General features: G+C 43.4%; 1 protein-coding gene across 1 annotated transcript in view; it reads right to left on the bottom strand.

Moving 5' to 3' along the window:
* Positions 1-13,013, bottom strand: part of CIZ1 (CDKN1A interacting zinc finger protein 1) — a 26,268-nt gene extending 13,255 nt beyond the window's left edge. Inside the window, exons 1-6 of the mRNA XM_075905639.2 lie at positions 12,730-13,013; positions 12,334-12,449; positions 7,655-7,770; positions 4,789-4,955; positions 3,194-3,329; positions 2,417-2,477 (exon numbers count right to left, since the gene is read on the bottom strand). Coding sequence (XP_075761754.2) covers positions 2,417-2,477; positions 3,194-3,329; positions 4,789-4,955; positions 7,655-7,770; positions 12,334-12,422 — 569 coding nt within the window. The 5' untranslated portion in view covers positions 12,423-12,449; positions 12,730-13,013. The remainder of the gene's footprint in view (positions 1-2,416; positions 2,478-3,193; positions 3,330-4,788; positions 4,956-7,654; positions 7,771-12,333; positions 12,450-12,729) is intronic.

Genomic DNA, 13,013 nt, shown 5'->3' with positions numbered 1-13,013 from the left:
CGCAACACAGTCTACAACATATAGTTGTAGGGAACTCCTCAGGGTCTCTAAGGTCAGACATGGTGGTATGCCATCACAGACCTGAAAGAGGGTGTGTCACTTTTTTTAAACGGAGTTTCATATTAATTCTTGTTACAATTTTTGGCTCTTGGAGAAAGACATGGGATTTCAAGGAGTCAAATGAAAAGAATGGTTGCCTGTTGCACTGGTATAAGGATGTTGTTCCAGGCTTATGGACAATGCAGAATACATGAAGGTAAGAGTGTGGGAAGGAAATGTGCATGGAGGTTCACATCACTGGCAGAAAAGGGGAGAGGTGAGATGCAGTAAAACAAAGAGCAGAAATATATGCAGAATAGGGCTGTTCAGAGCTCTGAAAGGGAGATTTAGTCTCAACTGATCCAGAGATTCAGCATCGGGTCATTCTGATATTAATAAAAACACTCTCTAAACCTATGGATTCAGTTAGAGTAGAGCCTTGCTAATCTGCACCCCATACATAAGATACACGCTAAACCTTCAGAGGGGTAGCTGAGTTAGTCTGTAACTAGAAAAACTTAAAAAACACCAAATAATCTAGTAGTACCTTAAAGACTAACAAAACATGTAGATGGTAATATGAGCTTTTGTGGGTACAACCCACTTCTTCAGATGACTGGAGTATTAAAAATCCAGATCCAAGAAAAAAAAATAAGGGAAGGTGGTGGGGGGGCAGGGATAGGAGAAAAAAATAGTGATTTGGATTGTTCAAGTTACAAGAGGCTGATAAGAACAATTTGCACTTAGAGTACCCACACTTACAGAGGTGCAAATTGTTCTTATCAGCCTCTTGTAACACTAAATCTGATAGACTCTAGCCACTGCTCAGTAAAGACTACTAGAGTCACTGCAGCAAGGACTCCTATCATTGAGACTTGATTATTTATCCAATTTATGCTACAAAACATTGATTAATACATTGCAAATTAGTAGCATAATTAAAACCAAACTATATTCGGCAAATGGATCAACAAAGTACATGGTGTGATGAGTCAGCCTTCGTTTTAATTGCACTTTCTTGTCAGCTTGCTAATTCACAATGCATCTCCAAACGCTGAATAATAATTTGATCACAAAAAGGTTTACAGAAATGCAAAGTGCTGTGCAAACATCAAATCAACCCTACAACACCCTCCACAGAGGTCTTTGTTAATCTCTAATCTACAGATGTGGAAACTGGCACAGAGAGACGAAGAGATTGCCCATGAATTGGTAGCAGGGAACAGATTTGGTTGCAGAAGTCCTGAGTATCCATCGCTAGTGCATGTAAGGGAGCTTCTAATGCACTTGAATAGAAAAAGGGATTTTGCAGATAAACTCACTTTGGAGAAAAAGTTCTAAATCAATGTCTAATGATTCTCTAATAATTATTCACTTTCTCTCCTCCCTATTACATGGACAACAGATTTGAGCAAGAGACACTTTGGAATAGTACAGGTCTGTTGGTTGAGCTGTGTTCCACGCTCTTCCCACCAGATGGCGATATGGCTCCTGGTTTAGCAGTCAGTGGTAGGGATGTGAATGGTTAATCAGTTAACCTTAATGGGTGAGGCTTAACAGTTCAGATTACACAGTAGTGGCTGGAGCTGCTCCCCACCCACAGCAGGCAAGAGGCTGCTCCAGCCTCACAAGGCCCACTACAGGCAAGGACTGGTCTGGGGAGCAGCCCGGTCATGGTAGGCCCACCACAGCCCAGCCCAGCCCAGCCCCTCCAACCGCAGCCCTTGTCTTCAGCAATGGTGGGGGCCTGCTCCAGCCTGCCCATCGCCCTTTAATTGGTTAACCAGATGAACATAATGTTTACCCAGTTAACCAATTAAACAGGATTTTACACCCTTAGTCAGTGGCAGAGCAGGAAGCAGAGACTTTGCAGACTGGGCCTTTATATTGTGTGTCATTCCTCCCACATGGTCATTCATAGAATATCAATTGCCCGTGTTTATTTATACCCGATCTAGGAAACAGTGGGCCTCAGGAAATGTTATCTTTGTAGACTTCCTAGACATGATCCAGCTCTCTATTCATCATCTTCATGGTTGTGAAAGTTATAGCTAGAGCCCTGTGCAGATACAAAATTTGCATCCATATCCACAAAGATGAGCCATGGATAACTGCATCCACATCTGTGGATACAGATACCCATGAATATAAATAGATATTTGAGGATTTGCAGGCTCTACTTACAGCACACTTGGACTCAGGAAGTGCCCTGAGGTTTTGTGTGTCACCCATGAGCACTGGAGATATTCTCCCCAAATGCCAGAAGTCAGGCTGGTGTGATGGCCCCCCATTTTACCCCAAACAAAGCAATTGAACAACAACAGACAAGCAATCTAAATCCAACGGGCATCTCCATGGCCTTTTCAGTAGAAATTACCTCTTCAGTCTCTTTGCTGCAGGCTCAGTGTCCAGTATGGATTCTGCTGGAATTTTTGATTCTGCAGAAATAAAGATAGATATTACTTTAGCAGAAAAAACATGGCTCATCTGGCTTCATCTCCTATCAAGTGGCCTACATCAGATACAGTTTTTTAGAACAGATAAGATTAGAAGGCACTTAGCCAATTCTGACTTTCAGAAGGGTGGAAATGGATTGCTAACTCAAGAGTTTAGTGATGATCCGGAATACGGCGTTTTATCTGTAGAAGTTACTGCTATAAGCCTGAAGTAGAAATGTGAACTTACTACCTATTGAGTGTTCAGGACACAGTCCAATACCAAGGGATCAAGAGCTCACACCACAAAAATCCAATAATACACATTAAAGTCAATTATTAGACTCATCAACCAGCTCAACATCCTTGTAATCAAGATCAGTTTTCCATGGCATTTGAGCTGGAAAAAATAAAATCATTCCTATATGGGGTATTTATCTGGATACAATCTCACTATATTTGTGTGTTCTTAGATTGTAAACTCTTTGAAGCAGAGCCTGTATCTTCATGTGTTTGTACAGTGCCTACCACTATGGTGCCCTTATCCCAATAGGATTCCAGGTATTAACATGGAAACATGCATCTATCTTCCAGAAATCCTCTCTTGCAGTAAGCATCTAACGAGACTAAAGCCATCTCAGGTTTTTGCTCCATCAATATACTGGAGAGGATTCTTGAGCAGGCTCAGATTATTTTGTTTCATTACAGGGCCCTCTTACCTGTGGGTGAGGAATTGTTCTGTTCTGATCCAGCCTGGGTACCTTCTGAGATTTCTGTTTTCTCATCAACTCCTTGTGGCTGAGATGAGGATGCCTGATCCAGCTCTCGCTTCCTGTCAGGGCCCCTCTGGTAATCCTGCAATTAGCAATGGTCTCACACCCAGCTCTCTTCTTCTCAAAACTCAACACATCTCCCAAAGTTCCAGAAGTTTTATGATAGGACCAAAGCAGAAACTCCACTAGTAGATAGCCTGGTGATTTATTTAATACTCTCCTCTATAAAGCAACTGAAAGTGGATGAACAGACTTCTGTACATGGATTCCAGACTACAGGCACCTGATGACACATCCTCCAAGATCTTTAATGGAAGCTATGATCAGTCCAGGGTATTTCAGAGTGGCCCATGCAAAACCTGCAAGGGCTGAAAGGAAGAAGAGCCCCAAATAACTATTCTTCCTTTTCTCTCCAGCCCAGAATGCTGATCGAAGCTCCAGTTAAAATGGTACTGAACACTGGAGTAGGTATAGGTTGAACACCTCTAATCCGACACCTGCGGAACCTGACAAGTGTCAAACCAGAGAATTTGCTGGATCATGGGAGGTCAATATGGTCTAGCAGCATTACTAACACTTCCACTGCTTATTTGGCTCTGGAAGACATATAGGGGTAAATTAGAGCTAGATAACAGCACAGAACAGAGTCAGGACTGGTGGCTGTAAAACTGTATGGGTCCAAGGGAAACTTGACCCCCCACTCATGGTAAATGGACATCCAGCTAACTACAATCATGCTGAATCACAATTGTTGCCAGACCAGAGTGTGCCAAACTAGAGAGTTTCAACCTATAACAAAAAATCTAGGACTGAAACAGAGGAGAAATCTTGGCCAGTTTTAAAAAATAAAAGGAACATCTTCAGTAGATGCCCAGACAAACCTGAATTCAAACCTGGGGAACGAATTGAAAAGCAAGAGGAGCTGGGGATTAGTAGTACTTTGCAATCCTGTAATACCATCCACTGAGAAGCCCAAAAGGCTTTATAAAATTTCATCAATTAAACATCACAATAAGCAGGTATTATCATGGTTTTACAGATGGGAAAATGGAGACAGAGAGAAGTTAGGTGACTTGCTGATAGCCACGGTGAGTCAGCACCAATCTTCTGCTCGATTTTTCACGTTTTAGACCAGTCTCCAGGAGGAGTGCAGCCATGAGTTTTTTGCTATGGGCGTGAAAGCTGAACCATGATTTCACATGCTGTGTTGTAGTTATTTTGAGGTAAGTATTTCTAAAGGTTTCTACTATTTTACTATTTATATAGAATTAGTCAAATGAATCCTGGTATCCTAGGACAGGAGAGATCTATTGGAAGAAGATGGGGAACTCCCTAACAGTACAAATAGAATCTCTGGAAATGGGTTGATTTGACCAAAGTGCTTCTATGTCAGCACTCTGATACTAAATGGTTCTTCTTTTACTCCAATCCTCCCACATTTCCCTTTAGTGTCCCACATACACTAGGGTAATCATCTTAGCAGACACCAGCCAGCATCAAATAAGAGCAAGCCTCTAAAGATTTGGAAATCACAAACTCACCTTACGAAACATTCGATTCTGACGCTGGAATGGAAGGCCTGGGAAGCCCAGCTGAGCTGGCTTTAATGAGACCCCAACAGGTGGTGGCCCCAAAAGGGAATGTCTGGTAGCCTGAGGGAAAAACTGTTGCAGAGCTGGAGCTGTCATGTTAAATCCTCTTAAGTTTCCTACAAATGCAAATATACAACATATCACTCACATGTAGAGTGAGCTCAGGAAACAGCAAACCCCCAAGCCATGACAACACCAGTGAGGGGCAGCACTTAGAGAACTCTGTATCTCTCTTTCCATAGGGAACGTATATAAGTAATTGAGTTTTGTTGGCCAGTTTCTGCTTCCCCCAACCATCCCTAAGATCTCACTCCATCATTGCTGCCATGTGGGGCTATGTTAGACTATTCAACTGTTAAAAATTGGTACTGCAGGCTAAAATCATTAGAGTAGATTATTTGATTCAAACACATTGGCACCCCATGTTTAAAGACATACAAGATCTTGTTTTTGCCAAGATTCCTTCTAGAAGAGGGAAAGTGGTCCCACAGCTCATGCAGCTGGCAGTTCAAACTCTGATCTGATGTTATCTTTTTGTTTTGTTTTTTTGGACAGAACAGCAGCAGTGATGGGAGCATTTCATTTAAAACAGCATTTTGAACAAGGGATTTCACACGCCATCAGATTTATCATGGAATCTCAAAACAATAAACTAAACTCAGGCCCTTTTTGGTGCTACCATTTTCTATTACAATGTGTTGTCTTTTAGGCACTTCTTTTCAGCAGAGCACCCATTTGAAAGTGCTTTATAATCACTAGACAAGTATAACCACTTTCTGATGAAAATGCCATTCCCATTTTACAGATAAGGAAGCAGAGACACAAGCGTTAGAGCCAAGGTTTTAGAAGTAGTCTCTAATTTTGACTGCCAATTGTTAAATACCAACTGCTTAATTTTCAGAGGAACTGAAAATCAATAGCTCCCACTGAAGTCAATTTAAACTCTGGGTACTTGCACCTTTGAAAAAAATCAGTCTATAGCTTTCTAGAAATGGACATCCAAAAATCAGAGCTCACTCTTGAAAATTTGTACGTAAGCAGCTAGCCAAAGGCCACACAAGAAGTCAGTGCCAGTCATGAGCAGAACCCAGGAGTTCTGACACTCATAATGCTATAAAGCACCAGATGACCCTGGTATAATGTATAAAGGCTGCCTCACAACACAAGGAATTCCTATAGATTTGATTTACTTGTCAGTTATGCTGTGAAATAAGATCTCTTCTTGTAAGGAGATTTATCTTAAATTTGAGCAAAAATCTACATGGTAGGAAATGGCCTTCCATTCATAGTTTAACAAATTCATATGAATTCCATATACATTTAGACATAGAAGGGCATTTCTTCTTTCCCCATTTCCACTGTTGAAAGCATAGGCTTCCACTGAATTATTTATTATGATGTTTCTTGGGCACGGAAATACCTAGGCACCAGATATTCTCACATGTAATCCACACCTGTAGCTGACCACAAAAATTCAGATCAGAAGTACAGTCATATTGTTCAGTATGGTCTTTATTACACATTTAAACATGAGACAATGCAGAATGTCAAAAGCAGACGTCACAAATACTAGTTCCAGCTTGCTAATAAGGTGGGGATAACATTCCACCTTATTAGACTGGTCATTAAAACACCTTGTTCAATTGGCATATCCAGTTTGTTTCAGATCATAGGACACATTGCTATTGACAAATCATATTTAAAATAAAATTGTCACCTTTGGAGAAAAAACATACTACTGCTTAATATCAAATATCAGTCATCCTCCTTTTATAGTCTTGCTGAGCCTAAGTTACTTCCATGATACAAACATGTATAAAAAACTTCAAAAATAAGAACCAGCTCTGGACTGGAATTTGTCCCTTACTACATCAGCATTCTTCATCTGAAAAAAGATATCTCGAAGGCCACCGGGGTCAAGAGAGAGTATGTATATTAATTAGGCAAGGGAGAAGAAAGGGCATGATAACATGCAGTATGAAGGTTTATTCAAGAAAAATCCCTGGTCCAGTTTTAAGTTAAATGATTGTTCAAATTTACCCGGGTACCTCTTTCTTTGTCAAAATGGCACTGTGCAGTTTAAAAAGAAACTAGACATAATTAAAAAAAAAAAAAAACCTAAAGTGCCTTACCTGCATTTCTACTATCTTACATTAACTACGACTATTATTGGGCAACATTGTAAAATGTTCTTGAACAAAAAAATCTATCCACCTGGGAACCAGATGATGGAAGAAATAGTGACATTAGCCACAAAAATAAGTTACTTACTCCAAACAAGTAGAATTTTGCAAAGCTGTTTCTTAAAAATTTACCTTTTACTTTTATGTACTCTCACCCCCTCCTCCTGCCAGCCTTCACTGAGTTTGGAAGAAAGACCTACCAGTCAGTTACACAGTCTGCAACAAATCTGTTAGAGTTTGCAGACAATGCAAATGACTAATTAAATCCAAACAAAAATCATGATTCTGTTTAATATATTCACAGAAACATTTTTATTTGTCTGAGGTTTGCAGAAGAGAAAGAATTTTACCAGCATCTACTTTTTCAGTCTAAACCACCTGGAAAATTCCCATTGTGAAGTCACAACTTCCACTTTTGAGCAGTTGAGAAATTAGATTTTCAACAACTGAAGAACCTCTGAGATTTGGACTGTCCAAATATGAAAAAGAACAGTGCAGAGGAATAAAGTGCCAAAGCATAGGGCACTCTGATGTTTAGAAACATAACATGTATTCTATGACTTATCTCCCAGGTTCCCAGGGTGTAGAGGTAATGAAGTAAATGCAATGAGCATCTCCAACAATGACAGTACCTTGCATTTGTTGCATGAGCAGAGCTCGCTGAAGCATTGGATTGGCATTGAGGAGTGAGGCTTGATTTGTTGCCCGTAAGTTCAACATTTGTTGTTGCTGAGGTGGTGGCAAACCCCTGGAAAAGATTAGATCAAACACTTGAAAAATCTTCCTGTAGAAAAGTGTAATTTTCAAAATCACTCTGGTCTCTAACAAGCACAACACAAGGGGCAAAGAACAAGAGCAACAATGATGTGCTTGCATTTTAAAAAAATTGTATACATTAACATTGTATCCCCTTTCTTCCATCCTGCTGGAATACCCAATGATGAGGGATTGTCCATTATGAAATTTTAGGTCTGCAACTTTGCCAATTTCAGGAGACAGAACTTTTCAACATTAAACACACATAAGGGAAGTACAGTGGAGGATTACAAGCCTAAAGACACATGCAGGCAACTGATCTCTAGCAGAATTCAACAACTCCTCTTGGTTTCTAAAACATTTTCATCATCCTGTGACGCTACTCAAAATCCACTACAGGTACTCCTACCCAAAGGCTGTTCATATGGATGCAGTTGCACCTAAATGGGAGAGTTGGGGAAAATGGCAGCAATTTAATATCTAAAGTATGGGCCAGAAGGAAGAAATGAGAGGAGTGAGAATATCCTAGGAATGGAATTGATCAGTTGTTCTCAAACTTTTTGGTCAGCAGCTCACCTTGGTCAATGCAAACATTTCTGTGGACCACCAGCCAACCAACCATTACAACAAAATGCCTTTGCTTATCTCTAAATACCTTAAATACTAAATTATTCATATTATGCTACTGGAACATAAAAACGTAAATATGCAGCTATAACGTAAGGGGGGAGCATATATAACCAGTACAAAAGGAAATATTATGAATCAAAACTAAAATAATTAAACAGATTAAGTGCTTTAACTTTGTCAGTTTACCAAACTTTATTTTAAAAATAAAATAAAATATTACTTTACATCCAAAACAAGAGGTTTTAACATTGTCTTTATTTATGGCAGGGGTGGGGAACCTTTTTTGAGTCAGGAGTCACTGACCCACAGAAAAATCAGTCGGGGGTCACACAAAAGTCAGAAGCAAATAAAACCTAAAACAAAAAACCAACTCTCCACTGATATGGCTCCAGACTGAGACACCTCACTCCCCTCACACTCCATCTCCATGGGAGGACAGAGGTTCAGGGTTTCATACAGGCTGCTCTTCTGGGGTCCCTGGGCTAGAAGATTTTGTGGGCCTGCCTAAGCTCTGGGATGGGGCCAAAAATGAGGGGTTTGGTGTGTGGAAGAAGGTTGCTGGGGAACGGGCCAGGAATGGGGGTACAGGATCTGGTGGGTTGCAGGAGTAGGTGAGGTCTGGGTAAGAGGTAGGGTGCAGGAGTAGTGTCGGTTCTGGCCGGAGAATTAAGTGCAGAAATGGGTTGAGAGTTGGGGGAGGGGGTCTGAATAGGAGGGAGGATGCAGGAGTGGGGGTGGGAGTGTAGGGTCTTCGTGGGAAGGAGTGTGTGTGAGGGTGATGAGGATGCAGGGTTTGGATAGGAGGGGGATGGACCACGCTTACCTGGCTCCACATACCCCACTGTTCTCAGGCACCACCTCTGCTGCTCCCATTGGCCGTTATTCTGGCCAATGGAGCTCTGAGGAAAGCCTCCAGGAAAGTAGTTTCCTGCGCTGCCCTGCCATTTCCCCCAGATAGGGGGAGGGGGAACAGCAGCACATGGAGCCACTTCCTCCCCCAGCTGGCACCAGCCTAGACAACCACACTTTGGCTGTGTCTACACTGAACCCCTTTTCCGGAAAAGGGATGCAGATTAGGCACTTCGGAATTGCAAATGCCGCGGGGGATATTTAAATCCCCCACGGCATTTGCAATTCCGAAGTGTCTAATCTGCATCCCTTTTCCAGAAAAGGGGTGCAGTGTAGACACAGCCTTTGAGAACCACTAGCTTGGATTATTTTTATATGCTCTAAAATTAAGTATAACTGCTCTGTTCTCAACCCCACTCCCTAATTTTTGAGCCAATATTGATTTACTCACCCCACTTCCATATAAATATTTTGAAGCCAAAAGAAGTTTCCTTGGGAAGCCTATTCAGTGTTAGCTTTTTAAGCTCTTAAAGGAAAAAGGCGTCATTATATCAGACAAAACTCTCTCATGCCTTGTCATAGTGGGCACAAGTGCTGACATTACAAACCATCACATTTTAGGCTGGCCAGTCAAAGAGGTAGCTGTGAAAGTCCTTCAGGTGTGGGTTGGCACCATCATGTTGCTGTGACAGACACTTGACAAAATTATTGTACTTAATGACAGACAATAGGGAGGCACAAAGGGGAGGGACACGGATCATGTCATTCAATTTTTTAAAAAATTACCTCAGACGACACCTCAAAATTTACACCACAGACATGTGTCTCCGCATGGACACGCTATTGACCCTTGTACAATGAAATTCACTTCTGCACAATATCTTCCTCTACCCACGCCACCCCATTTAAAATATTTTTTTCATTAGAAGACCATTTGAATCAATACAGTAAATTATTTTCAGTATTGTGGGTCATATACATTTAACTGAAAAGAGATGTAAATACTTTTTTGCTCTTTTCCCTCTTCTATTACTAGTATAATAGAGGTTTCCAAGCATACCTCAATAACATAGTCACCATACTAATGTGACAGCGGTAGTGATTTAGTATCCAAAGAACATCTTTTTCTCCTTACATTTCCCCTCCATAGCCTTGAATGCCTGCTGCATAAAGTTTTACAACAGAACAGTAAAAGCACCTAAGTGCATTATTTAACTGTTTTTGTACTGTATCTTCTATTTCTGGTCATAATGGGCAAAGTTCCTTGACCAGAACTATTGTTTTCTTTCATACAATTTAGGTTAGCAGTTTCACTCTTTACCGTCTTATCTTCACTGCTTGTGTCTGTCTTTTCATCCGAATGAAGTACAAATACAAAGTAGCATCCTCAAAACAGCATGGGGGTGTAACTGCACAAATTATGGATGTAATAGTGTGGTCAATTAACTGATTAACCAATAAGCAAAAGCTTATAGGTTAATGCTATAAACTACATGCATTTAGGCAGCCTGGCTCAGCCCGGGACAGGGCTGCTGCCTCTGTATCAGAAACAGCAGCACGAGGGCAACAGGCAGCTGATCCATAAGGGGAACTGGTTTTTAAACTGGTTCCCTTTGCTGACCAGCTCCCACCTGGCACCCCACGCTGCTGCCTCTGATGCAGAGGCTGCAGTGCAGAGTAACAGGGGGCTCCTCAGGAGTGGAACCAGAGCACACTGGCTGCCGGCCCTACCCCTTGGGACCATATAAATAAATTAATGGAGATTGCCTATCTCCTTGAACTAGAAGGGACCTTGAAAGGTCATCGAGTCCAGTCCCCTGCCTTCACAGCAGGACCAAGTACCATCCCTGACAAATATTTGCCCCAAATCCCTAAATAGAACAGTTGATTAACTGATAAGGATGTTTAAATATCAGTTAATTGAATAGTAGATCAACCTCATGAATTCTTAGCACAAATCTATTTCTACATAAATGTCACTTGAAGGACACCTAACTGCATTCAATAATCCCACACTTACACTAGTTAAATAAGTATATACGCACAATAAAACAAAATTATTTAACCAAAATGGAGTTGGATCCTGATAATACAATAAAAATCCTTGTTTCTGTTCAAAAGGCTCATTAGGACATTTGTGTTAAGCTGTAACAATGTTTTTCTCTAGACTCCCCTCTTCTAAACAAGTCAGCTTTTCTAGGCTGACTGTTGTGCACCCACCTTTTACAGATTTAAATTTTGCCACTCTGACTCTCTACCATTTTGTTTTTATATCATCTGCACAACGATATTTTACTCGGGCACAAAAGATAATGGAATCACAGCAATATCAGGATGACAAGCACCTTCGAAATACTAAAGACAGGAGACTGTTGCCCATCTGTTGCAAGGGAGGGAAGTCGCCTCTATACATTCAAACAGCAGTATTTTATAACCGTCTGGTGCAATGCCTGATTTGGAGGAATTCCTTCCCCTCCTGTCTCCTCAGCTAACAGCGAGCACTGTTGGTTGTTCTAGGCAGCGCCCTGAACCCCACCCAAAGGCTGGGCAGACCCTTTATTACTGCTGCTGCAGCTTCCAGACCCCCTCCCCGGCACATGCAGACACATGAGCCTCTTCATGCGGCCAGACTCACTAGGGGAAATGGAGACAAACCCCTTTCCCTCGGGGCTTGTACTCCACGCAGAGATCCCCTTCGCCCTACCCAGCTCCTCTCCCTCTACTCGGATCTTCTTCCTCAGTCCATCTCCCCAGGACCCTCACACCCCTGCACTGAGTCCTTCCCTTCCTCCCCCCTGGGTCCTACTAGCCCTGGCACAGTCTTCTTACCACCCCCCCCCCAGCCGTTCAAAGGCCCCATGTCCTTGTACAGCTCCCCCATCAGGGTCCCTCACCCTCCTGCACCCACCAGCACCCTCTTCCTCTCCCGCTGCCTGCTGGGGTGCGCGGGCCGCCCCCGCCCCGAACAGGTGGAAGGGGAGAAAAGGCAGGCAATAAGCCAGCCAGGCTAAGGCTTTTCTGGGGAGAGTCCCCAGGGACAGGCCCGCGGTCCCCGGCCTCGATTAGTCGCGCTTACCGGCCTCCCTGTTGCGACGGGTGGTGCTGCTGCTGGAGGAGGTGCTGGAGCTGCAGCAGCTGCTGCTGGAATTGCTGCTGGGTGAACATGTCTGGGGCGCCCCGCGCACAGCGAGCCTGGGACAAAACGCAAGAGCATGAGGCAGCGCCGCCCCCCCAGTCGCGGGGCTTACGCGTGTGAAGCTCGCACCCGCCGCCGAGCGGGGGGGGGGCCCGCTGCCCATCTAAGCACTCCCCCCCCCGCGAGCACGCCACCCACCCCCGCGGTCACACAGCAGCAGCCGCGGGAGGGGGGGCTTCTAGACCCCACCCCCGAACCCCCTTAAAGAGGAGCCCCCGCTGCCGAGGTTGCATTACAGCCCCTGCCCGGAGTCCCAGGGCTCCCGTGGCAACCAACCTGAGGAGTTTACATGTCTTGACAAGCAGCCTCCATCTTATCGCAGCGAACAATAACCACCTGCGGGCGCTGCTACCGCTGCCCCTGACCTCCCTGGCTGCGCAGCGCTCACTCGCTCAGGCTTCTCGGCGCAGCCTCGCTGTCTAGCCAGCCCCGCTCCCCGACGAAAGCGGAGAAGCCGGAGAGCAGCAGTGTCGGTGGATTCAGCTCCTTCTGTAGGCTTGGAGGACCCAGTGCCACCGCTGGCACCTCTTCGCCCTCCTCCCAAATCTCATTTCCTTGGG

Source organism: Pelodiscus sinensis, chromosome 23, assembly GCF_052426305.1.
Source record: "Pelodiscus sinensis isolate ZL-2025 chromosome 23, ASM5242630v1, whole genome shotgun sequence".
Taxonomy (NCBI): Eukaryota; Metazoa; Chordata; order Testudines; family Trionychidae; genus Pelodiscus; species Pelodiscus sinensis.
This window is presented reverse-complemented; position numbering and strand designations above follow the sequence as displayed.